We start from the raw sequence: 27965 nt of genomic DNA, 5'->3' as shown, positions 1-27965 counted from the left end.
CTGTGTCAAAATACCAATACAGAAAAGAAAAGATAATGAGGAAGGAGAGACAAGGACTGCGAACGCCAACAGCTACCTTGTGAATCTCCGATACTCAACCACGTACGAGATCAACGTCCTCTATGACCGAGAACACTTGGATCTGCACATAAAGTGCATGGTGTAGCATGAGTACAACCAACTCAGTAAGTAACAGTAATAATTAAGGAACTGAAAGGTAGTGACGAGCTATACAAATACAGTTCATTTCAGTAATTTCAGCAATGAAAGTAGACATGTTTCAATTCCGGCAATTTAAGTCAAGTTAGTTACACATTACCAAGTTCAGGTAAAACTGGATACAATATTTTTCTAGAAATTTCAGAACAATGACATAAATCATCTAAGTGCAGCAACAATGAAACAAGTGCAACCTCTCAGGGCAACAGTCTTTCAAGCTCTCTCAATAGCTCAACACTCGTCTCTCAGCCCTTAATACTCATACTCAATAGGTACCTGCGCTCACTGGGGTGTACAGACTCCGGAGGGGCTCCTATAGCCCAAGCGCTATAATCCACACGGATAACTCACGTGCTACACGGATAACTCACGTGCTATAGAATCAATATCTGAATCCGCACGGACAACTCACGTGCTATAGTATAATATCTGGATCCACACGGATAACTCACGTGCTACACGGACAACTCACGTGCTATAGTATAATATCAAAATCCGCACGGAAAACTCACGTGATATGGTATCAATACCTCACAAATAGGCCCTTGGCCTCACTCAGTCATCAACCTCTTTAGTCTCACAGCCCTCAGTAATAAAGGGGAATCAGCCCAAAATAATATGATATAATGTATTAACAGGGAATAACAGAGACTGAGGTATAATATGCAAGTAATACCACGACTGAGTACAGGTAACATTAAGCATAAAGGTTCAACAAGTATTACAACCACTGGGTCTTTAAAGCACCAATACATAGCCTAAGTATGATTCACTATCAAATTTCTACAGCACAGAAAGGGGCACATAGCTAACAACAAGCTTATTCAACTTTCCAGTTTCACATAATGGACCAAGTCCCAATTCGCACGGAGCACTCCCGTCACCTAGCATATGCGTCACCTCCAAAATACTCACATAATACAATAATCTGGGGTTTAATATCCTCAGGACCAGATTTAAAACGGTTACTTACCTCAAACCGTGTAATTCTTTATTCCGCTATATCATTGCCATGAGAATTGATCTCCGAAAGTGTCGTATCTAGCCACAATTAATTCGATTCAGTCAATACCAATTATTGTAATTAATTACTTATTAGGAAATACTAATTTTTCCAATAAAATCTGAAATTTAACTCAAATCCTTTCCGTGGGTCTCACATCTCGAAACTCGATAAAAGTTATAAAATATGAACGCCTATCCAACCACGAGTCCAACCATACAAATTTCACCAAATTCTGACATCAACTCGACCCTCAAATCGTTAATTAAAATCTTTGAAGATTTCTACCATTTTCAACCCAATCTTTACCCATTTGAACTCAACAATCTTTCCATAAACCTTATTGGTATGTGTATGTATAAGTAATACTCTCACACCCAAGAACCATACCCCCAATCATCCATCTTTACCCAAACTCGAAATTGAAGATTAGAGTTAGAAATCCTTACCTCTTTAAAGTCCTAGCAAGAGCCTTGTAAAATCTTCAAGCCTTGAACAAGAATTGATAAACAATTGACTAAGTCTTCACTTTCTCTCTCTATGATACTCTCATCTCCCTCTAAAATATCAGATAAAACCCTTCAAAATGACTCCCAATAGTATTTTATAAGAATGGGGTCGGGTTTATAAAACCAAAAAAAATGAAGCCCCGAAACACACTCTGCGGTCGCATATGCGACCGCATAACGCTTCTGCGGCCCGCATAATGGGTTGCAAAACTGGCTTCCAGAACTGGGCAAGACTGCCTCAGTCTGCTGTCGTTATGCGGTCCGCAGACCTGTTCTGCGGTCGCATAATGTACCGCAGAACTGATCTGCGGTCGTATAATGCACCGCAGAACTGATCTTCGGTCGCATAATGCACCACAAACTTTCCTCCACACTTGCCCCACTCCTGATTCACTTTGCGGCCATTATGCGGTCCGCAGAGTGATTCTGCGACCGCATAGTAGGTCACAAAAATGTCTTTTTTCCGGCAAAAATTTTCCTTTACTCACCGGCGCATTGTTCAACCCAAAAGGTCCGAGCCGTGGCTTGCAAGATCGTCGTGAGAAATTTCTATAACCTTTATACCAATTGATTCACCTCGGCACCACAAAACCTTAATTTCCTTAGCAAATATTCTTCGAAGTCGTTTACACATAAGTCATAATACCTCGTGGAAAGTTATTCAAGACTTCAGATAGTTAAAATGAGCGTAAATGCTCAAAACGACGGTCGAGTCGTTACAGACTAACAGGCATTTAATGCCTTGGTAACTAAACCGACGAGACGTTTGTCACATACATCATAATCGGGCTCTTCGCTGACGTCGTCACCCACCAAGTCAGAATTCAGAAATTCATATCGTTTCTCGTTATCAGCTTTCTGAGAAACGAGGGGACTATCTGTATACGGTCAAAACCGAGTTTGCCCTTCGTATAAATAATCGATATTGGGACATGATAGACCAAGGTTAAACTTCGTGTAATATCAAGCCATGATGCGAAGTTAGGTTACCGAGCTCGAGACCCAGAGGTCGAGCAAAATAGAGACCGGTCAAGATCGAGATCTGCTAAGATCAAAGTCGAGTAAAATAGAGATCGGTCAAGATCGAGATTGGATTAAATACAGACTGATCGAGGCCTCGATCGGCCTCGATCGAGGAAGTTTATCGAGCCCAAAGATAGAAAGTCGGAATATCCGTAATGGGGACCGAATCACGGCGGAAATTCCGGCACATGTCAAGGAAAGACCAATTAATTAATCTATCATGAGATTTCCTATTATATTTAGAATTATAGTAAGAGTATGACTTCCCTACTATATAAAGGGGGTCTTTGATCATTTGTAGGGGGAGAACACAATACTAAGCAATACATTGTCTTTTTTCAGCTCTCAATTTCCTCTTACACTATTCATATACCAGTTGAATCCTTACTTGTTTGGAAGGTGATCGTATTCAAGGGCAAAGGTTAATTGATTTATGTGGTTGGCATTTATCTTTTTTATAGCTAATTATAGCACTGATATATATATATACTCTTTCTCGATTTGCATTAAGTTATATCACCTATCCTTAGAGTCGCGTATAAATTCAATTGTTATCCATTTTTTCGGATAAACAGTTCACTTTTTTAATATGTAAATAAAATTTGGCAAAAATATCTTACGCTTCACACGAAAAAACTCCAGACCTACCAGCTTTGCTAGAGGCCAAACTTCAGACTTGAAGATTTGAATTTTAAAGCCCTAAACTTAGCTACCGTTTCGACATAGATTTTGGCTACTTTTGTTTTTTAAAAAAATGAAAACATTATTTACTCATGGAATTTAATTAGTTTTTGAAAATTTTCAAGTTCCAAAAACTAGTTTGGGCCAGTTTTTGGGTGAGTTTTTTTTCTTTTACTCACAAAACTTTAATTTTTTTTAAAGTAATTTGCATATCCAAATACAACTTCAACTTCCAAAAACTATTTTGCAATGCAACTTCAAAAAACTCTTTTTTTGAGTTTAAACCAAATCTATGTCCAAAGCTTAGAATCACAACTTCAGTAATAACGTGTTTGGCCAAGCTAGAAAAATCAACTTATTTTGAGAGGTACTTTTTTCAAAAGTGTATCGAAAAAGTACTTTTGGAGAAAAACAGTTTGTGTTTGGCTAATCAATTTGAAAAACACTTTTGAACAACCATTTATTTTTGGCCAAACTTTTCAAAAAGTACTTTTTAAGTGTCAAAATAAGAAAATAAAAAGATTTACTCAATAGTTAATATTATATAAGTAGATAAATAATCACAAATATTTATTTATTAAAAATAATAAATAAGTTTTTTTATTTTATTTAAGTAAAATATAAAAATAAAGTTGAAAAGTACTTTATTCTTTCAAGATAATTTAAATATATCAAAAAATCATTCAATAGATAAGAAAGCTCACCCAAAAGTCATTATATATTAGTTAATAGTTTAAAGTAAATATGGTTATTTTGGTATATACAATATTTTACTAAAGGTATTTTTGGTAGGAAGAAAAGTCAAAACTGTTTCTGTTTCCGGGGAGAAGTTACTTTTTTCCCCAAAAAGAACTTGTAGCCTGTTTGGCCAAGCTTCTCCAATCCTATACTCATTTTTTTTCTTTAAAAAAAAAGTATTTTTTTCAAAGTTAAAGTGTTTGGCCAAGCTTTTGGAAGGAAAAAAAATGTGATTTTGAGGAGAAGCAGAAAAAATAGTTGCTCTCCAAAAGCATTTTTTTTTGAAAAGTACTTTGAAGAAAAATACACTTAGAAGCAATTTTTAAAAGTTTGGCCAAACATTGCTGCTCAGAAGTGTTTTTTAAATTAATTAGCCAAACACAAATTGTTTTTCACCAAAAGTACTTTTGAGAAAAACACTTTAAAAAAAATACACAAGCTGATTTTTGCAGCTCGGCCAAATATGCTATTGGCAAAACACCTCAAATTGAGAGGAAAAAAAATATATTTTTGACTTGGGAGAAGCTTTGGCCAATCAGGCTATAAGAATTTATTTGTTCTCTGCCCGAAATTTATATTTGGAACTGCATTTAATTTAAATTCAGACCTTGGGACGAATGTAAGTTGTACTACATGCCAACTTCAGTTCAAGATATGCAACAGTTCTTCTTGATACACAACGAAAGAGACGAAATGAGGAAAGAAAATGGAAACAAAGGAAATGGTTAGATCTCATTCACGTCTACTACAAATCGTCTTTCTAGGTTGGATTTTCCAACTTTTGAGTGTGTGTACGTGTGAGAGTATAATTGTTTTTAAGAATACTGAGTATTATTTAGGTTAGTCACACTCACACCTAGGTTTATTCTATTTCTGAAAATTTTCATTATTGTTTTAATTAGTTTAAATTATTAAAATTTCTGATTTTCAAGAACCCACGACCTTGGATTCAACGTGCCATAAAAGACAAAAAAAACAAAAAACAAAAAACAAAAACGTGTTTCGTTATCTTCCTTACATTTCGTGGTAATAATCAAATTCCCTTAAACTTCTCTCCTTATGCTTTACACTGCTAATATCTTAACCCAAAAGAGGAACCCTTTTTGCAAGAAAATGGAGCTTCGGAAAAGCCATTTTCTTCTCAAATCCATTTTATTGCTGATCTTTCTCCTGGTATTTGTTTCTGTAAGTTATCAAATTTCGATCCCTTCCAAACAAGATGGGTTCTGGTACGAGAACAGAACACCAAAGGTAGATTCAATTTTGATCGAGGCTTTCTTTGACCCAGTTTGCCCTGACAGTAGAGATTCATGGCCCCCACTTAAACAAGCTCTACAGCAATACGGTTCTCGTGTCTCTCTTCTTGTCCATCCATTCCCTTTGCCGTATGCTCTTTTCTAACACCTTTTTTTGTTTATTTTTCAAATATCATTATTTGATTTGTCATAGTTAGACTATTTTAGGCTGACCATCATCTTACTTCAAATACTGGTGGCTCATTTTATATGATATTGTTTGACTTGACATGAAGTTTTAAAAAAAGAGTTTTGAAACTTGTGATATAATAATTACTTCAATTAGGGTAATGTGAGAATCTTAAAGTGAAGTTGTTCTAAATATAGAAATGTATCGTTCCTTTGGCGACAAACTAAAAAGAAAAACGTATCACACAAATTGGGACATGGGGAGTATTGGAATGAAATGAATCTATTGGATATAGGATTTTATATATAGCTAAATGAGGTGTAGTTGATTGATTTTTAACTTTCAGTTTATATCTGGAACTTAAATCCCCTTTTTTTTTTTGTGTGTGTGTGTGTGTGGTGGTGGTGGTGGTGGGGGGGGGGGGGGGATCAGAATAGAAGTTAATCTAAGTGGAAATATGAATGATTTGACCGATTTATTACTCCCTTTACTGTGTTTCAAGAATTCGTGAGGACCTATAATTACTCTGCCTTCTTGAACGTAGGGGTAAGGTGCAACGTACACACTATCCTCCCCAGACCCAACTTGCGGGATTACACTGTGTTTGTTGTTAGTTGTTGTAAGTGGGTAAAAAGGGAATTTTTTCGGGTGCATCTCTGCTTGCTGTTAGCTGAAATGATGATATATTCATTAGTGTAGGCACTTTTTTGCTGTTTGATGTAATTTTGTTTTCTATGTAGACTTCTTTTGCATTCTATCTCAATCTTTTGAGCTCAAATTGCCGATGTTTTGGTTGGCTATCTGATATGTTTACTCTCTTTGGTATATATTGAACATCCAGTTGCTTCAGTAATGGTTAAACACTGTGGCTACTGGTTCATATATCACTGTATATATTTTCAATGATGACTTGTGCTCCATTTGCTGTCTGAAACATTATGTAAGATGGTGGCATTTTTATCGAGGACTTGCCTACTTAACATCTACATACTAAGATGAACATGAATGATGCTTCTCTGAACTTTGCTTCAGCACAGTAAAAGTAAAGTTATCGACTGCTATGTTGATCTTTAGAAAGTTTTAGCCAATGCAATTTCTGTATTTGAAAATTCATTAGTCCTTTGAACTTGCTATACCGTTGTGTAAAATGGTGTGTATTTCCTCCCACAAACGCAATTGCTAACGTTTTTCCTCTTCCTCTTTTCTTTTTTGTTGAGATTCAAATGTTGCATGAGTAGAGCATGACAATATGTTGTTTTCCTGTTCAGCTTTTGGAAATAAATCCTACCAGACAGAGATTGACTTGTTTGCTCTTGCTATTCTGCAGTTACCATGACAATGCATTTCTTACCTCGCGCGCATTACATGTTGTCAATAAGTTGAATGCTTCTGCCACGTACAAGCTACTGGAGTCTTTCTTTGATCATCAGGTAAGAGGACTTCTGTACTGAATATGTGGAACCTCAACTGCAGTCAATAACTCATGTTAAAAACCATTGTTCTAAATGAAGAGATACATGCACCTCTCATTTTTCCGTCTATGTCCATGTTTGTTTTTGCCTTGACAGTTAATGTTCTTTGTGATTTAATTTTCAAGATGAAAGTGTATGTTGCTGATTTCCTTTCTCTTTTCCCCTAATATACTTGTTGCTCTATTGTATGCTTTAGCGCGTTGCTTCAAAAGTCCTACTCCTTTAGCTTATATTCCTCCTTTCCAATTACTTGCTATCATTATGGACTTCTTATTCTAGTTTATAAGATACTTTGAGGTGTCTATAGGCTATGTAAAATGATGTTTTTGGAACCTTACAACTAGGTAACTTTCAATTTATGGCTTCATAGCATCTTCCTTCTACTTTAAACAACATTGACATCATTAGTTGTGCGGCCTATTATGTTCCTGGTAATTTACCTCAAAGAGTAGGTCCTCTATCACTCAAGTTCCCTTCAACTGTTAATCTGTAGTTGGAGTGCTTTTAGTCAAGAAAATTTATTGCACACTTCTTCAAAAGAAAGCATTGCAATTTGCAAAATGTTCAAATTCCGAAAATTGGAGAATTTTGTTTGATGGTTATGACTTGTTATTACTTAATTTCTTTTCCTCCTCGTCATTCCCCCACCCCCTGGTGGAAGAAAATCCCGAGAAGATGAAAGAGAGAAAAATAACCTCTTAATTCAGGCATAGAAGCTAGCTAATCAGTTTATAGTGAACAAAAACCTCTTAGTTCTGTAGTTAAAGCTTTGTCAAAGCAAAGTAGTGAACCTAAAACCTTTTCGTTATTTGATTAAAGCTTTGTCAAGGCAGAGTGAAAGGCAAGTGAAAACGGACAAAAAAAAAGAAGCTACTATAACATTTCAAAAATGGGACCGCACCCGTTTGGCCATGAAATGTTACCTTCATATTAGTTCAACATATTTTTTGCCTATACTAGTCTGGCCATATTTGTGAATATTGGACTTCAGTATTTGAGCTTGCTCCAAGTGAAATATTGACATTCTGGAAGGTTATTTCAAGTGAAATGTTGACATTCTGGAAGGTTATTTCAAGTGAAATACTAGTTTCCTCTCATAAATCTTCAATTTTCACAACTTTTATTCCAAATGAAGTTCATGTGCAAACACAACTGAATCACAAACTTATTTTCAACTAGAAATTCAAATTCTCCTTTTCAACTTCAATTCAAATATTGTCCAAACGCCTATGAAATGTCACTACTTTTTCAGAAATTGGTGAGCTACAAGATGTGCACGAGTGTTAATGATTTGAAGCAACAAAAGAACCTAGAAAAACATGGCTGATCATGAACCACAGATTAGTCAACTGATTGAATGTCCAAAATTGTTAATTACAGACATTTTAAATGTATTTGAGTACTTGATTTTAAGGTGCATTGTTGAACAGGCAGAGTTTTACAACAAAGCGACTTTCGCCTTGTCTAGAGCATCTGTTGTAGAAAAGGTTGCAAGGTTTTCAACTAATACAATTGGGAATTCGAATTATGATGTGATTAAGGCTGGCTTTACTGACTACAAAACTGATCAGGCCACAAGATTTTCCTTCAAGGTAACTTATCCTTAATTATTACTTATGCCAAGCGCCTTATCTTTCTTCCCTTTTACTTTTTGAGCTGATTTCTTTATGTTTTTTCACAGTATGGCTGTGTGAAAGGTGTGTATGGAACTCCCTTTTTCTTTGTAAATGGGTTTCCACTTCCAGACGCTGGCTCAGCACTGGACTACAAAGGGTGGAGACGTGTCCTCGACCCATTGGTTCACCAGCAGGACACGGAGGAATGACCTTTTGCATTTCTTCTTGTGAATCACAGATCTTTAAATATCTTTGCATCTATCTCGATCGTTAGATTACTAAGAAAGACGAATTTGTATCTTGTTTATTATAAAGCGGTTGTTAACGTAGTTTTCTAGCTAAAGTGATTTAAGTATGAGTATTTCTATACAGTTACTGATAATGGATTGTGAACTCTATTTAGCTAATGTTGTTGATATGGTAGATGAGCTCGGAACCCGCATGTTTTTTTTTTCTTTTTCTCAAAGGTCCATCATACTGACGGTGGAGTTAGGCATGACTCCCACATGTATATACCAAAAATAATAATTACACGAAGGAGGACATAACCCTTTGCCTCATAAACATAGTGTAGATTGGTACGCACCAATCTAGTGTAGAGATGTTCAAAAGAGATCAATCTGGGAATGGAACGCTCTTCCTTAAAGTTTGATACTAAATGTAAATAGGTACATATGACCCCACCTATTGATCTATTATGTAATAGCATCATTGATAGTGATGTGATTTCTTCTTGGCCTGAATCCGAAATTTGGAAGGCCCTCTTGGTCTAACTTCAAAGTAGCTCTAACCTTACTGGGAAGAGAAACAGCTTCTGTGAAGATAGCTTGCGTCATGGTGTTCTCACCCATATTTGCTAGCTGATCAGCAATGACATTTCCTTCTCTGAAAATATGAACAAAGGTAAACTCTCCATTTTTTGCTATATCCCAGAATTGTTCAACCAAATGAAAAACTTGCCATGATGGTTTCATCTTCTTGTTGATCATATTGACAATCACCAATGAGTTCGATTCCACTATCACTTTTAAATGACCATTAGTACAACATAAATTGATGCCTTGCAAGACTGCCTTAGCTTCAGCTATGTTATTACTACCCAGGCCATAGAAGTCAACAAATGCAATCACTAGATTACCAAGGTGATCTCTAAGGACACCACCCCCTTCTGTTGCCCCAGGATTTCCTTTACTACACTCATTGACATTCAACTTCATCCAACCTTTCTCAGGTTTCTCCCACTTTACTGATCTGGAAAGAATTGTTTGTTGAGCCCTCTCAACACTCTTGCATTTATCAAACCATAACTTAGGAAGTCGGAGACTAGGAAATTGAGTACTAAGAATCATAGTACACCAGTTAGTCACCTGTTGAATAACATGCCGACCAGACATGTGCTTATTTTCAAATTTAGCTGCACATTTATCCTTCCATAACTCCCAGCATATCAATGAAGGTAAACATTGGAATAGCAGAGATTGAATCTCATTTCTAGTCTAGTTTAACCACCATCTCATGACAATTTGTCTTAACTGTCCAAGTGTAAGGCTAATGCCACAAGCTTTGTCGAAATAAGTCCATACCTGCCTAGCAATTTGACTACAACTAAATAAGTGTGTGATTTCCTCCTCATTATTATTACAGCAACAACACTTGGAAGGAAACATATAACCACACTTCTTTACTGCATCATCTATTGGGATCCTTGAGTCCAATAATCTCATCATAAAAAATGAGATCTTAAAATGGAATGTTCTTATGCCAAATCTTTTTACTAGTAAGAGTCTCCTATTTGCATGCCACGCAAATTTGCAAGTGAAATATCCAGAGTTTTCTGGAGTCCAGATAGGTTTATCGTCCTTACATTCATGTATTTGAATTCCAATCACTGAATTGATTATACCGATAGGCAGAACCTCTAGCAGCTTCTCATAATTTCATGCTCCTCCCTGGATGAACTCATGCACCTTAATGTTCTTTGATGCTCTAACAACTGGACACATACGGGCTAGACTCCCTAATCCAGTCCAATTGTCCCACCAAAATGCCACCAATTTTCTAGAGAATACAAGGTTCAACTACTTTTTTGATCTCATCATCCTCTTTAACGTGTGAGATTGGCCATTGGCCCATTGTTTAGCCACAGGGTGCGCTCTTTTATAATATTTAGCCCACAAATTCTAGGAACTAAGTTTGATTCAAATGTCAACTTAATGTTGTCAACTTAATGTTTCCTTGCATCAATCCTTTTTTGATCAATTTATGGCCTAACTTTTGGAGGCGCATCTAGGATTTGATCTCTATAGGTTTAACCTTCAATATTTTTAGGATTGAACCTATTGTATTTTTTAAGTTATGAGTTCATATTTATTAATTTTTATAGTTTTGGTGGATTTTTACACATAAATATATGTTTCGCGTCGAAAGTACTAGGTTCAGTTGAACTCTGCATCCGCCCTGCTAGGGATTATAAAATTATGTGATTGCACGTCTAACGAACGGTACTAAAACAACTCTTGAATAGTCCTTTTATATTTCTTGAATGCAGTAGACATTTTCTTCCCCATTAGAATATTGGTTTTGATTAATATCGTATACTTGGTTTTGTTTTCACTATTTCCAAACTTAAACGTGAACCCCATAATTTTTTCCAACTTGTAACAACTTTTGAACAACAAACAGAGGGGGGAAATGAGAAGAAAGGGGACCTTGAAGTTTGAGAACATATGATGCAAAGGTTTAACGATTCCCATTTGAATGAAAATATTTGGAGAAGTTCTCTAAACACAGAAAACAAATGCATCTGTTCTTTAAAAATAAAAATCAAATAGTCTTTCACGAACCAAAAAAAATATACTTTAAATATCTCAATTTACTCTTAATGACTTACTAAAGCAACACAAATATTATACTACTAATGTTTCTTAAGGTTATAAATTTTAAAAGTTAATATATTTCTTTACAGAAGGAAAACAAAATGGAAAAGGAAAAAGGAAAAGAAGAAAACCCAAGTAAAACCGATTAGACCGGTTGAATGCAGTTAGGGCAGCTAAGAAACCGGGAGTATAAATAATCCCCCAAGTTCGCTGTAAACGGTCAGGGGGCGTAACAAAGCCGAACAAGACTGCTCTTCCTTCGCCAAAGAACAACTCCTACTATCTTATCCTTATTCTCAACAACTGAAAGGTATATTTCAGATCCCATTTCTCAACCCTAGCTTCCATTTTACACTCCTAACAAATCCAAATTTGTCTTCTTTCTTCTGAAATAGTAGTAATTTCTTTTTTGGATTTTGACTTGATTTGTTGTTATTAATAATAGATGGATCGGTACCAGAAGGTAGAAAAGCCAAGAGTAGAAACACCCATTGATGCAAATGAGATTCGTATCACCAGCCAAGGCCGCATGAGAAGCTATATTACCTACGCTATGACCTTGCTTCAGGTTTAAAATCCTTTTCCTTTTTAAGACAAAAATATTTATCGTATTATCATTATGCTTGTGGCGTTGCTTACCATGCTGCTGTGTTGGGTTCTTTTGTTTTTGTTTTTTCATAATGTGGTTTCATATTAAAAGTCAAATTATTAATTATTGAAATGAAATGCGTTTTCATAATCTCCAATTCTCCATATAATCTATTTTTTCGTAATGTGGTTTTCATAGTGTGGCCTAGAAATGTGCCTGCCTGCTTCAGGTGTTTCTTTGATAAAAATCTTATCTTTTTTTGTCTTAATCAAACTATTATGCTAGTTTTTTTCCTTATCATGCTTCTATGTTTGGGCTCTTAATGTACTTTTTGTTTATCTTCATATTAATGAGGGTTTCGTATTAAAGTACAATTATTAAGTATTGGAATGAAATGGGTTTTCATAATCTTTCTTATAAATCTTCGTAATGTGGTTTTCATTTTGCGGTCTTAAAATGATCCAGCTTCAGGTGTTTCTGTGATTGTGCTCTTAATGTTGTTCTTTATAATGCTGGTTTCATTCTAGAAGATAAGTTATTAAGTTTTGGAATGAAATGGGTTTTATAATCTTTTGTTATCTATATTATAAATTTTCATAATGTTGGTTTCAGTTACGGTCTTGAAATGCGCCTGCATCTCTGATAAAAATCTTATTATTTGCTATCTATTGTATAATTCTGCTAGTGTTCTAATGTTTCCATGCTTCTATGTTTGCACTCTCGATTTATTTATTTTTATAAATTTCAAAATGTGGGTGTCATTTATGGTCTTGCATAACCTTGATATGAACTTGCTTGGGGCGTTTTTCTGATAAAAATCTTGTCTTTTTGCTCTTTATGGTATCTTCAACTAGTGTTCCTAGCTTTCCATGCTTCTGTTTGTGCTCTGTTAATTATCTTTTTTTTAGTTTATATAATACAGCTTTTAAGCCCCCAGGGCGTTGGTTTAGTGGTAAAATTGGAACATGTGATGTGTGGATTAGACAAACATGTCACGAGTTCGAACGCTGCCATAAACAAAGACTGGTATTTAAGTGGATAAGGAAGGGTGGGGGGAAGAGGGGGGGGGGGGGAGGGGCATTAGCCCTCAAATTTGCACTGTTCCTCCGAGATTTCTTAGTTATAATAGGAATGCGGCTTTTATTATTTGCTCTTAAAATGAGCATGCTTCCAGTTTCGTTGATAAATTTCTTACTTTTTTACTCTTTATTGTGTACTTTGATTAGTGTTCCTAGCTTTCCTTGTTTCTGTAATGTGGGTTTCAGTGTGGTCTTGAAATGAGCCTGCTGCAATTTTTTTCTCTAAAAAAATCTTAATGTTTACTCTTTGTTATATAAGTCTGTTCTAGCTTTCCAGCTTCTTTTGGTGTTAGGCTAGCAGCAGTCAGTTTACATGGTTGATAGGTTAGTTTGTATAGATTTGGTTGTCCATTTGTTGATGTCTCTAGCTTCTGAGTTATCTAGTTATCCTAAGGTCCAGTATGTCAGTTTCTCGAAATACCAAGAAAAGAAAATCATGAATTTCTCCAATTAGTTTGCTGAAGAGTGAATATATTGCTAAAGCCTTATAGAAACAGTGCTTACCCATCAAATAAAAAAAGAAAGAAGAAACAATGCTTCTGCCCATCAATTTCAAAAAGGAAAAAATTAACACTACCAGGCGTCCCCAAAAAAAAGGAAAAGGAAAAGGAAGAGAAAGAAGCACTTTTAAATCTGGAGCAGTATTAGTTTGGTGAAAACTACATTACCAAGGGACTGCTGGATTTTGGTGAGTGAGGTTTTATTTCCATACTAAGAACTTTATGTTAGATTGTGGTGGGTGAGGTTATTGTCCCATACTGAGTACTTTGCCCTATGGGTATGGGAAGCTAAAAACTGTTCTGCAACAGAAAACCGACTCTTAACTGACTGAAAAAACTGACATGTTCTTTACGTTGATACGGTTTGGAGTTTGGACTTTGATGTTAGCATTAGAAGAATCTATCCCCCTCCTCGTGAATATAGCCTATTAAATTTTTGGTCTCTACCAGAGATTTACCTTTTAAAGGAAACTTCAGTAAGATGCCTCATACTCTTAAGGTAAACTAAATTCAGAACTAATATGTTCTCGACATTAATTTGCTTCTCACTAGTCGTGTAACACTAGCATTTTGTGTTTCTTCTTCTTTTAACAAGTTTATTCAGTTTTAAATCTTGCTCTATCTCCAATACTACCTAGAATCTTCACAAAATAGATGCAAGGGCGCACATTCTTAGCAGAAAAGTTAACCAAAGTCCAAAAAGTACTTAGCAGTGATAAAAAGGAAATAATGAACAACAAAATCAGAATAAACGAAACCGTTAAAACTTGTCAATATTTTTTGTTTCATTTGGTTTATGCAGTTAGCAAACCGACTTGGTGCATGTTTGATTTTTTTAAAGAAAAAACTGACTCATTTGAACCATGAATACCCCTTCTTTGACCTTTCATTTCTAGATGGATTACCAGGAAGATATTGCCTTATTGCTGATTCCTTTTCTTTCCCCTTTTGCTTTTGGAAAAGGGGCATGGGAAATAGCATCAACCTTAAAATGTTTAAAAGCTAATTAGCTTTCTACACCTTGCATATTGCTGCATAATTTGCATGAGATTTTTTTAATATCTCTATTGACAATGTGATTCATGTGTACTGCTCTTTTATGATACTTGATGTTCTTACTTTCGATGCAAAATCTGCAGGAAAACACATCAGATGAGATTGTGTTCAAGGCCATGGGCAGGGCAATTAACAAGACTGTGACAATTGTGGAATTGATTAAGGTAGACAATACTTACTTTTTCCTTTGTAGTCCATTTGATGGTTGCATATTAGATCTCTAATAGACCTCTGGATTCGATCGCATGGTTCCAATGCAGAGGAGAATTGTTGGTCTTCACCAAATTACTTCTATTACATCCACAGACATTACTGATACATGGGAACCCCTTGAGGAAGGCCTCCTGCCGTAAGAGGATCTTACTGAAACTATGCATTGGAGCTTTTGTCTTATTCTCTACTGCCTTAACCATTCCCTCATTTAACACAATTATATCCGTACATGTTTTTTTTGTGCTGCAGTCTTGAAACAACCAGGCATGTCTCAATGATTACAATGACTCTTTCTAAAAAGGAGCTGGATAAGAATAATATCGGGTGAGGTTCTTAATTTTTCAATTATTCCCGGACTTTGCATCTTCGACTTCTATTCCATTTTCCTGGCAAAGAAGCAGTATTTCTGAAGAACTTAAGCACGTTCATATAGAAATTATCTGCCTACTTTCTAGTTATCTTCAGTTTTACCTACCGTGTCACATTTTCTGTTCTGAATAGGCCAGTTCTTGAGTATTTTCTGAGCCATAAATATCTCTTTCTTTATTAAATCTGCGCATTGTATAAGCATAAAAACGTGTTGTGAAACTTTTTACATTTAGACCAATTGCTAATTGGCTTACAAAATTTGTGTCATACTATGCTCTGTGCTGGCAGGTACCAACCTCCAATTCCAGCTGACCAGGTGAAGGTGTCCACAGACATTGACTATGAAGGAGGTTTGTTGTATTGTACAAATGAATAAGAATTTGGTTACACGTGAAACAAAATGGAATTTATTTGGTAATATATGATCTTTAGATGGGTCACCCAATGGTCGAGGAAGAGGTCGTGGTGGTAGAGGAAGGGGAAGGTCTAGAGGTTATTCAGGTACGAATGTTCGTTAAGCTTTATTGTTGTAAAAACTCTGCTGATATGTAAATTTACGCTCACATGTCAGGGCAACTTCTCTGCGAACACCACATGTTTGATTCTATTGAGGCATTGGTTGTTCACTGGTTGTGCAAGTCTTTCTTTTGGGATATATGGAATTGAGTGTATGCATGTTTCTTAATCAGTAATGTGTATATGCTCTCTTTACGTGCAACTGAATTGTTAAGTGTCTTAACTAGCCTTTCAATTTTCTTGAAGTTGATCTCGAGTTTGTTTATGAAATGATGTATGTACTAAATAAATGCTGCCAAATTCTCAAGTCGTAAAGTTGGGAGCAATTGTGCAAAGAAATAATCTTAGTTCATAAATGGCTTGTAGGGGAGAAACCATGTTGTGTCTATTGTAATAGCTTTTTTCATAGTTCAGAAATGTCTACATATCCTTGAGCCGGGGTTTGTTGGAAACAACCTCTCTACCTTCAAGGTAAGGGAAAGGTCTGCGTACATACTACCCTCCCCACAACCCATTTGTGGGAATATACTGGGCTTCTTGTTGTTGTAGAAATCTTTACAAAACCATGATATTGATTCAAAATGTGATGCATTTTTTTGTGCTATCCTAATAATTTGTTTCACCAAAAACCTGAATGCCCCACAAAGTGGGTGATGATTGATGTGGAGTACTCTGTCCCCTCTCTATGTTCAAATATGTTTTACATAAATGTGAACTGAGGATGGTTATTTATGACATTCTGGCTGCATCTTATTCAGGAAATGGCTTTATGCCTGCGGAGTATGATGATGGAGGGTATGATCGGAATCGGAGCTACGGCAGGGGCAGGGGTCGAGGCAGGGGTCGGAACTTCCGTGGGCGTGGCAGGGGAGGGTACGGTGGTGCTCTGGACACTCAGCAAGATGCTGGTGGCTACATCCAAGAAGCACCTGGTCGGAACTTCCGTGGGCGTGGAAGGGGAGGGTACGGTGGTGCTCTGGACACTCAGCAAGATGCTGGTGGCTACATCCAAGAAGCTCCAGGTCGGAACTTCCGTGGGCGTGGAAGGGGAGGGTATGGTGGTGCTCTGGACACTCAGCAAGATGCTGGTGGCTACATCCAAGAAGCACCTGTTCAGGGCCGAGGTAAGGTGTCGATGCCTTTGCATAGTTGTATGTTCCTCTGAGTAATTCAAATAACTCCTCTAAGACATTTCTAATGTTGGTTCACTCTTCCCTTCTAAAATTTAACAACCTTTGTGTTCATGCTTATAAATTTCCCCGGCTTGTTTGGTTTTGCCCTCTAATGGAGTTGTGTTTAAGTGCAATAAGCTTCCAGTTGTAGAGAGTTGCTCAGAGTATAGTATGGTATAGAATGTGGACAGAAGAGATGATAATCATATTTTTAAACCCACCCGCCCCCTCTTCAAATTTAAAAACTCATCATCTCACTGGAGTAGTGTAAGAAACTGTGAGTAGACAGACTAAGAAAATGCTACTCTAACAAGTGGAAGGTTAACTAGTTGTTATTGCTGTAATTTATTGATCTCATGCTTCCTCTTCCTAAGGATTTATTTTGTTGTAGGCCGTGGACGTGGCAGGGGACCTCGTGGCAGGGGACGTGGATTCAGACCTAATGGACCGCCAATCCATGTTGCTGCGTAGATGGTCAAACTTGGAAGCAACACAGAGATTATGTTCTATGAGTGCCTGCTCCGTTTTCAACGTATTTCTTTCATTTGTTCGTATTAACTTTAGGTTATTTTGACAATGTAATCAGTGTAGACTAGTATTAGAACTTGTTACCAGTTACCACCCACCTTGTGGTGAGCATTTTTGTTTTCCTTAAGATCTTTCATGTTTTTTCTAGTAGGGTTAGGTGCTTGATCAAGTGTAATTTCAGTAGCGAGCAGCACATTCTTTTATAAGTTTTTCAGGTATTCAGTGTTGACTGCATTCCCATGTACTGCCAATAATACCCTGTTTACTGTATCTGCTTCTTACAGCCATCAGTTTTTATTATCTTCTCAATTTTTGCTGCATGGCAATTGAGATAAGTCAGGTGTTTAACAAATATGTCCCATCAATGTAAAAAGTTATTAGAATACTGTTTTTTTTTTTTTTTTTTGGGATATTTCTCAAAACAAAAATCATAACAGACAACCTTTTACTTTGCAGAATTATCTATCAGCAGTTCGCGTTGTTAATTTCAGTTACATCATATAACATTATAAAATTATTCCTAAACAACCTGCATGATATCAATAGTTTTTTTTTTTTGCAAAACTAATATAAACACAGTAACAAGAATTACAATGTAATTGTAAAATTTAATAAGTGGCATAAGATAAAAGGGAGCTATAGAAAAAGTTTTAACATGATAATGAGAGAAAAAGTAACCTATAAAGAAGAGTCAAACTGATACAAATTTTCAAAAGGTTGTGGGTCAATGTAGAAGAAAGTTTAGTTTAGCTTTAGTAGGCGTTTGGATATAAGAATCTGTAAAATTTGAAAAAATGGTGAAAAACTTTTTCACTTGAGAATGATATTTGAAATTTAGAGTTGTGTTTGGACATAAATTTCAGTTTGATTTGTTTTTGAAGTTTTGTGAGTGATTTGAGTGAAAATTTTGGAAAACAGTTTTTTGCAGTTTTTTAAATTTTCAAAAGTTTTCAAAATGCATCTTCAAGTGGGAAATTTTATGAATAAATGCTGATTTCGAATAAAATAATTTTTTTTCATTTCCACCAAATTTTATGTCCAAACGAGCTCTTAGTTTATTTAAAACGACAAAAAGTAACCCATCTATCTATTGAGAAAGTAACCTATATTTCTTTTGTCTTTTGTAACCAAAATATATGATTATTAATTTTAGAAAACTCTTTTAACGTGGGAGAACATGGCTGGTTACTTAGGTTCCAAGAACCTCAGGAGATTATTCGTGGTGTCGGAATTATAATATTATTACATCATGACACTTGTCAATGGCGGCTGACATCAAGATTCACTAGGGGGTCCAATTGCTGAAGTATGTGCCTATGTCATTCATCTTCCTTTGGACCATTTTAATCATTGCCTAAAGCTCATAGCCTTAAATATATTATTATCAGATTTCCCTTTCCTTTAATGAAGGAGACTAACTCAAAAGCATAGAGTGGAAGAAGAGGTTCAGAGAAAAAAATGGAGACAGAAGAGAACATTGTAATTGTGGGTGCTGGCATAGCTGGTCTTGCTACTTGTTTGGCACTTCACAGGTAAGAATATACTCTACCAAAACTTACCAATATATATTACTGCATAAGTATGTTGAGTTTTGGGACTTGTTTGACGACCACAGATCTAGCATATAAGCTACGAGTGCACATTAACTCATTGCCATATGTAAAAGGGGCTTAGACAAATTTAAAACTCTGTGTATATATTGAGAGGTGTATTCACTACCTTCAAAAGCTTGATCCACCAGTAGCAAAATGTCACTGCATATGTTTGTTGAGTTGAGAGCTCTTTAGTTAGTGTTGTGTCTATATAGTGGCGGATAAGAATGGATGTTGGGCCTAACTCAAACCCAAAAGTTAGATGAAAGGAGGAGGAGTACCCAAGCCATATAAAGAGTCCAAGTAACCCATCCATCTCGGATATGGGATTCCATCAAAACCCTTTGGTACAACAAAAATATTTTTCTTGTGTCTATACCGAGGTGTTTGATGAATTGCGTAAATGCTTTTTTATGTAGGGTGGGGCTGCGGAGTATTGTCTTGGAATCATCAGATTCGTTGCGAGCTACTGGATTTGCACTGTTATTGTGGACTAACGCCTGGAAAGCTTTGGATGCACTTGGCATTGGAGACTCTCTTAGACAAATTTCCTTATCCATTACTGGGTAAGAGTTTCCCTTTATATTTAAATCTTATGAGATATCTGATTGAATTCACCATAATCCGATAGCATTAGGCCCATAAGGATCGGTTTCTAAATTGGTTTTTTGAAAAATTAATTTAGGTTGGTCTCAGAAGAAAACAATTATACCTGATTGGGGTTAGTCATAGAAGAACTGGTTTGCGAAAGTGTTGTCTTTTAGATTTCAGTCAAAACCTTTTGGAAAAATATAACTGAAATCCTAACTTTATAGCGATTTCATATGGTTAAAATTAGCAGGAAATCAACTAAACACCTTTATTTAGTACAGTAATAAATTTATTTCCGGATAGCTGAAAAGCAAAAGAAATTGTCTCTATATCCATATATATTGAATGTGGAAACTTAAACATAGATATCATACACCATTCCTTGAGCTAAGGGTCTATCGGAAATAACTTCTCTACCTTCACAAGGTAGGGATAAAGTCTGTGTGCACATTACCCTCCCAGACTACACTGGATTTTTTTTTTTGTTGTTGTGGATATCAGAAACCAAACGCATAATCAGGGCTGATGTTGCAAAACCCAAACCCCATTGTTTTGGGCTTAAACACCCCAGAGACATTGATTTGGTTGGTTTGGTATTAGAACATTTCTAAACCAAAAACGGCAAGGGGTTTATTTGCTGATCTTGTTAGTCGCTCTTCCAGTCCTCATTATTATTGTTGTTGTTTGTTGTCACTGTCATTTTCCTTGTTGTTTCCGTTGTCATCGCTGTTGTACAATCACATAAACACTCTAACAATATCTTATCCTATAGCAAAATGCATTCGTTTAGATCCAGGTATCTCCTTAATTAGTAAAAGCCCATCCTCGATCAGTCCCTCGTAAGCTGTATTCACACAACTAAATATGCTATTCTTTGATTGTCCAAATTGCTAGAGATTTCTTGTGTTTTACTCTTCATCAAGTATCAACCATTGCTGCAGGGTTAAAAGTTTCTCTGCGGATTCAGGAGCACCTATTAAGGAGGTATCATTTGTGGACAATAACCGGTAAATATTCTATGCTTAACTGAAAGAATTATTTGTATAGTTGTTCAATCAATTAATCAACTATCCATCAATCTCATATTAGATGGGGTCGGTTATATTAATCCTTTTATGCATCACCTCTATTTAGGTTCATTTTGTTCTAACACTAGATAATCTAGGTTTTAGGACAAATTAGAAATCCTCTAAAATAGTATCAAATCACATAGACATACAAATCTCTAACTATGATAAAAAATTTACTCACAAACACCGAACTAATGTAAGTATAACAAGAAAAACTAATGTATTTAATCTCCACATACTATCATATAAGCCTTGACGATCTCACGACATCTTTGGACAGAACAATCACATCTGTCACAAAGGTCTTAAGTATGAATAAGACGCATCGCGTATTCAGGGAATGCTGCTTACCAATTGTCTGATTGTTCTTTGGTGAAGTGATTTGGTTCATTGTCCTAATCCCTATGATAACGATAAAGAAAGTTCATCTTGATCTTTGTTTCTCTTGGTTGGTAACGTGTTTCTTAGATCAATTTGTTGAGTTGAGTGTGCCTTTTTTCAACTAATGGATGGACTGATTCCTCAGCCAAATTTCTGTTCTTGAAGTCAGTAGAAAGTCATCTAAGGAGACTTGTATCATGTTTCAGTATAGATTATGAAAGTCGTTGCGTGAGAAGGAAAGACCTGTTGGAGAAATTAGAGAATGAAGTGCCTCAAGGCGTTATTAGATATTCTTCCAAGGTTGTTTCCATTGAAGAATCTGGACCAATGAAAGTGGTACATCTTGCAGATGGTTCCATTATTAGAACTAAGGTAAATCTTTCTGTGGAATCTTTCGCTTATGGTCCAAGATTGCTTTTTCTTCAACCTTGGAATCCCTATTACTTATTGAAGCTTCAAATATATAATTCCTTCCCTAAGTCTGATATGACTAACTATGATAAGTTTCAATTAAGGCCTTAATTGGGTGTGATGGAGTAAATTCTGTGGTGGCAAACTGGCTTGGGCTTCAGAAGCCTGTCAATTCTGGGCGGTCTGCAATTAGAGGCTTTGTTGAATATCCCGACAAACATGGTTATCAGCCTAAGTTCCATGCATTTTTTGGAGGTGGAGCTCGGTTTGGCTTTCTTCCTAGTGATGAGAAGAGTTTGTATTGGTTTTGCACATTCACACCATCTGTTGTCCATTGTAAGCAATGCTCATACATACTGTTATTTTGCAAACAGATTATTCCAATTTAGTGGCTTTAACAGCTTGTGGTTCTCATTACAGTATATCAATCTGAACATGTTTAATTGTTCCTTTTAATTGGACTGCAGTTGATGGAAATGCAGAACAAGATCCAATTAAACTGAAGCAATTTGTGTTGAACAAGGCCAGTAATATGTCTAAAGAACTCTCCGCCGTTGTAGAGAGAACAACGCTAGACTCTATATCTTGTGCTCAGCTGAAATTGAGATTGCCTTGGAATGTTTTGACGGGGAATATTTTGAAGAATAATGTTTGCGTAGTAGGTGATGCACTTCATCCCATGACTCCAGACCTTGGTCAAGGTGGATGTTCTGCCTTAGAAGACAGTGTTGTTATTGCAAAATGCCTCGGGGAAGCTTTGGTGAAACCGATAAAGGATCGAGGAGTTGGACAAGAAGATGAGGACGAATTTAATAAGATCAAAAAAGGACTTGAGAAGTATGCTAAAGAGAGGAGATGGAGAAGTTTTACATTCATCAGTGCTGCTTATTTATCTGGTTTTATACAAGAGAGTGGTAGCAAAGTAATCAGTTTCTTAAGAGAACGTTTTTTGGCTGGAGTCACTATAGCAGTTACACTCAGAATGGCTAACTACGATTGTGGAAAACTCACTGTTTCTTGAAGTCTAATTTAGTTAATAGTTAATCACAAGTACTCGTGGGTTCGATATCCGACTTTTAATCACTTTATTACTTGACGACCGCGTATACTTACGTGTGCGTTTGGCCACAACAAGTACCGGGGCCGGTGATTCCTACACGAAGGTAATATCACTTTATAACCTACTCAAAAATACCATGTAAATATGCTGTCACATTTGGTTTCAGAACGACCAAGGAGCAGTAGAAAAAAGCCTAAAGTTCTATATACTTTGAGTTCTATTTAAACTTTATCTATATTTATATCTATATCTATCTATCTATATTATTATAAAAGCACGAATAATTTATGTTAAATGTTAGATGATTAAAATATCTTCGAAACTTTGATAGGCTTTTATACCCTTAATATATTGAGTTAAAGGTAGATATAATTGTAATATTCCAAATATATTACCCAAGAATAAAATTCTTTCAAGATTAAAACTCCACATATGACTGATAACAAATTCCTACTCTACCAATACCTAGAACTTTTAAAATAACTACAACTAGTAAAGTTGAAAATAATTATGAATTTGGATAAACTTACTATACTTGTCACGATAAACAACTTGAATAAAAACTAATATTAAATATTATTGCATTCTTTAACCGACTTATAAATTTATTCGTATCATTTTGTAATTTTAAACTATTTAGTTCCAATTTATCATTTGATTATCACAACATTATTATGATTTGGTTTGCATTACATATATATAACTTATATTTTAAGTAACTCATTGTCTAACTTTAACAATTACTTATTGTACGTCTTTGTAATATTTGAGCACGAGCATAGAGGCTAGTATATGAAAAGTCAAATTACGAAATTACCCTTAACTTTATTTTTTAATAAAACGTTACGCTTTCGCAAATTAGTAAATTACCCCTTCGCTATGGATTAGTTTGAAAAAAGAAATTATCTATCGGTTGCACCGATTGCTTCCCCTATCTTTAAAAATCAGACTCCATGCCAATTTTCCTCAGTCTTTGTTCTTCTCTTAAAACAACAGGTTTGGCATCTGAACACCTCTTTACCAAATTGTTATCTTTTTCCATTAGTCATCTTCTTCTTATATTTTCTCCCAAATCTACTTGCTTGTCAGAATTTAGGCGCCACTAATATTCACTCCATCGATTCCCTCGGCTAAATCCTAGGCCATATCTGCCTCTCGCAAAGTCGAGTTGTAAGTTGGTTGTCAATTTTACAACTGATTTTCTTATACCTGGCCAATGTTAATTTTGAGATGACTAGCGTTTAATTTGGTTTTATTTTCACGGTTTTCGCCCTTACTTTTCTATTTTCTATTTTTTGTTGAGGTTTTTTATTTAAGATGAAATAGTCTTAAAATGAGGATGAATTGGGAAATGGAGTGAAAAATAAAATTTTTAAGTAAAATTTTAAGTTTTTCCCTCTCGACAATGAGACATTGTCCCATATCGGAAGAGGAAAAGATTTTTGGTGGGTATATATATAATTGCTCTTCTTGTAGCTCTTAAATAGTTAAGAAGAAAGCAAGTCTCGCGCCGCCGTCGTCGCTCGGCTCGGCTTCGGCTTCGGCTTCGGTCAAATGATTGATTAATTGATTAATTTTTTGGACCAAATTTATTTGTTAATAGTAAATATTAACGTAAGATTATCCGCATTTGTAACGGATATGTTCCAATCCGTGTATTGACCACCACCTGCAATAGCAGCCGCCTAATGCTCTTCCCACCATGGCCAAGTGCTTGCTCCACAAACAAGCTAGTGCATGCTCCACAATGGAGGGTGGAGGGTCGTTCATCTTCAAAGCTGACTGCTATAAATATGTGCAGCAGCTGTTGAAGAAAGACACACAAACACCAAACTGAAAACGCTCAACTTTGGCTATACATTGCACTTCTTCCTCTCAGCATTTCCATACGATTTTCTGAGTTTCTACTCCTTTGTTCTGCATTGTTTTAACTTCAAACAAAGCAACTATAAGTGTGATTTGCTACCGAACTTTGTGTTCGCTGAAACACTGGGGTTTGAAGTACCGCTACACCAGTGTGTGATTCGTTCTATCCTGGGAGGAAATAATCCATAACCTTGGGTACTAGGAGGGGATTAAATTCCTTAAGGAAACACTGTGAATTCAGTGGGCTCGAATTAATTACTATTTCATTACGATAACTTATATTTCTCAGAATTATTATTTACAAATACAGCAATATTGGCGGGACTAACAATCTTAAGGAATTTAATATTTATTTCTGTATTTGTGTTATTCTTATTATTCTGCAAACTAAAACCTTTGTGGTTTTGTGTACTCCCGTTTTGGAGAGTAAAGCCTTTGTGACGTTTTGTTGGAGATTAAAATCTACGTGATTTTTACTCCAGTTTGAAAACGTTTGTTTGTGTCATTCTTTTACAGAAAAAAAGACGACTGAAAGCGAAAACCAAGCTGTTCCGACGGTGACTGCCAACGCATCGACAAGCCGAACACCGGCGTTGGCACCGGCAGAAAAATTCGAAAAATTTTCCAAGATTGATTTCAAGCGCTGGCAGAGAATCACGACAATCACGACAAAGATGTTCTTCTACTTAACTACGTTATGTCTACAGAAGTTCATCAAGGAAGATGTTCCTGATCTGCCAGATAAAACTCCAGAGAATGAACGCTTTGTCGTGATTGAAGCGTGGAAGCATTCTGATTTTTTATGCAAGAATTATATTCTTAGCGGATTGGATGATAATCTGTATAATGTATATAGTGGCGTGGAGACGTCAAAAGAATTGTGGAATGCGCTTGAAAAGAAATATAAAACTGAAGATGCGGGGATGAAGAAATTCGTTGCCGCAAAATTTTTGGACTACAAAATGGTAGATATCAAGTATGTTATTACCCAAGTTCAGGAATTGCAAGTGATTATTCATGATCTACTTGCTGAAGGTCTTGTCATCAATGAAGCATTCCAAGTAGCAGCAATGATTGAGAAGTTGCCTCCGTTGTGGAAGGACTTCAAAAATTATTTGAAACACAAACGAAAGGAAATGTCCCTTGAAGATCTCATTGTTCGGTTGAGAATCGAAGAGGACAATAAAGCTGCTGAAAGGAGAGGCCGTGAAAATTCAACAATAATGGGAGCAAATATTGTTGAAGATAACAAAAAGAGGAAGAAGGCTTCTGTTCCGAAATACAACCCAAGCAAGAAGCGGTTCAGTGGAAACTGCTACAACTGTGGGAAAATCGGACACAAATCTACGGAGTGTCGTGCTCCGAAGAAAGATAAGAAAAGGGGTTAAGCAAACATGGTAGTAAAGCATGATGATGTTGATAACTTGTGTGCAATGCTTTCTGAATGTAACTTGGTGGGAAATCCTAAACTGTGGTGGTTTGATTCTGGAGCCACTCGCCATGTTTGTGCAGTTAGAGAAGCTTTTGCTACTTATGCTCCTGTTGGACCTGGAGAGACAGTTTATATGGGAAATGCTTCAACAGCAAAAGTTGAAGGATATGGGAAGATATTTCTGAAAATGACTTCTGGCAAGGTCATGACTTTGAACAATGTCCTTCATGTTCCCGAAATAAGAAAGAATTTAGTCTCTACTGGACTTTTTGTTAAGCACGGTTTTAAGTGCATTTTTGTGCCCAACAAGGTTGTCATAAGTAAGAATGAAATATTTGTAGGAAAAGGTTACCTCACCAATGGCCTTTTCAATCTAAATGTAATGGTTGTGGAAAACAATAATAATATTTCAGCTTCTTCTTACTTACTTGAGTCAAATGATTTATGGCATGTACGTTTGGGTCATGTCAATTATAAAACCTTGCGAAAAATGATTAACTTGGAAGTACTGCCTAAGTTTGAATGCGAAAAATCAAAATGTCAAACATGTGTGGAATCTAAGTATGGTAAACATCCTTATAAGTCAGTTGAAAGGAATTCAAATCCTTTAGACTTAATTCACACAGATATTTGTGACATGAAGTCAATACCATCTCGCGGTGGAAAGAAGTATTTCATAACTTTTATTAGCGATGGTACTCGATATTGCTATGTTTACTTACTGAATAGTAAAGATGAAGCAATAGACGCATTCAGGCAATACAAAAATGAAGTTGAAACGCAACTTAACAAGAAAGTAAAAATGATAAAAAGTGATAGGGGTGGTGAATATGAATCTCCTTTTGAAGAAATATGTTTAGAATATGGAATTATTCATCAAACAACAGCCCCTTACATGCCCCAATCTAATGGGATTGCGGAAAGAAAGAATTGCACATTAAAGGAGATGGTGAACGCATTGTTGATAAGTTCTGGTTTGCCACAGAACTTGTGGGGGAAGCCATTCTTACGGCTAATCGAATATTAAATCGAGTGCCCCATAGCAAAACACAATCCATTCCATATGAAAAATGGAAAGGAAGGAAGCCCAACTTGAATTATTTTAAAGTGTGGGGGTGTTTGGCAAAAGTGCAAGTTCCTAAACCCAAAAGGGTAAAAATAGGACCGAAAACCGTTGATTGTGTTTTCATAGGATAGTAAAGCATATCGATTTTTGGTTCATAAATCAGAAAATCCCGACATTCATAATAATACGGTTATAGAATCAAATAATGCTGAGTTCTTTGAAAATATATATCCGTATAAAAAGGAATGTGAGTCGTTTGGTGAAGGATCTAAACGACCTCGGGAAGAAACAAAAGAAAATATATGTAATCATGAGGATCCAAGACGTAGTAAACGTCAAAGAACATCTACTTCATTTGGACCAGATTTTGTGACTTTCTTATTGGAGAATGAGCCTCAAACATTTAAAGAAGTTATGACTTCTTCCGAATCATTATTTTGGAAAGAGGCAGTCAATAGTGAAATAGAATCCATATTGAACAACCATACATGGGAATTGGTTGATCTTCCTCCTGGAAATAAACCTTTGGGTTCTAAATGGATTTTTAAGAGAAAAATCAAAGATGATGGCACTATTGATAAATTCAAGGCAAGACTCGTAGTCAAAGGGTATAGACAACGAGAAGGTCTAGACTACTTTGATACATACTCTCCAGTTACAAGAATTACGTCCATACGGATGTTAGTAGCATTAGCTGCAGTGTATGGTCTTGAAATTCATCAAATGGATGTTAAGACGGCCTTCTTAAATGGAGAGTTGGAGGAAGAAATTTACATGGAACAACCTGAAGGGTTTGTGGTTTCAGGTAAAGAAAAGAAGGTATGTAGACTTGTTAAGTATCTTTACGGACTAAAACAAGCACCCAAACAATGGCATGCGAAATTTGACCAAACAATGTTGTCAAATGATTTT

At 36.0% G+C, this 27965-nt stretch overlaps 3 protein-coding genes across 4 annotated transcripts; all 3 read left to right on the top strand.

Moving 5' to 3' along the window:
* The first annotated feature begins 5197 nt into the window (after window positions 1-5197).
* On the top strand, window positions 5198-9109 carry LOC107816711 (uncharacterized). The gene is made up of 4 exons (XM_016642458.2): window positions 5198-5558; window positions 6926-7028; window positions 8501-8662; window positions 8752-9109. Exons 1-4 carry the CDS (start codon window positions 5233-5235, stop codon window positions 8893-8895), a joined length of 735 nt encoding a protein of 244 aa, XP_016497944.1. The 5' UTR covers window positions 5198-5232; the 3' UTR covers window positions 8896-9109.
* Window positions 9110-11734: 2625 nt separating this feature from the next.
* Window positions 11735-17854, top strand: LOC107816710 (uncharacterized). Its single transcript, XM_075246618.1, has 9 exons — window positions 11735-11872; window positions 12008-12130; window positions 14870-14950; window positions 15047-15135; window positions 15249-15323; window positions 15657-15718; window positions 15801-15869; window positions 16643-17008; window positions 17448-17854. Exons 2-9 carry the CDS (start codon window positions 12008-12010, stop codon window positions 17525-17527), a joined length of 945 nt encoding a protein of 314 aa, XP_075102719.1. The 5' UTR covers window positions 11735-11872; the 3' UTR covers window positions 17528-17854.
* A 1103-nt stretch (window positions 17855-18957) lies between these two features.
* LOC107816709 (monooxygenase 2) lies at window positions 18958-22934 on the top strand. Of its 2 annotated transcripts, none has more exons than XM_016642453.2 (6): window positions 18958-19116; window positions 19596-19742; window positions 20709-20774; window positions 21425-21590; window positions 21734-21965; window positions 22097-22934. In XM_016642453.2, exons 1-6 carry the CDS (start codon window positions 19043-19045, stop codon window positions 22648-22650), a joined length of 1239 nt encoding a protein of 412 aa, XP_016497939.2. In that variant the 5' UTR covers window positions 18958-19042; the 3' UTR covers window positions 22651-22934. The 2 variants fall into 2 exon arrangements, with proteins under 2 accessions (XP_016497939.2, XP_016497940.1); XM_016642454.2 differs by having other exon boundaries at window positions 18961-19116; window positions 21430-21590.
* The last annotated feature ends 5031 nt before the right edge of the window (window positions 22935-27965 follow it).

The sequence above is a fragment of the Nicotiana tabacum genome, chromosome 23, assembly GCF_000715075.1.
Source record: "Nicotiana tabacum cultivar K326 chromosome 23, ASM71507v2, whole genome shotgun sequence".
Classification (NCBI taxonomy): domain Eukaryota; kingdom Viridiplantae; phylum Streptophyta; class Magnoliopsida; order Solanales; family Solanaceae; genus Nicotiana; species Nicotiana tabacum.
This window is presented reverse-complemented; position numbering and strand designations above follow the sequence as displayed.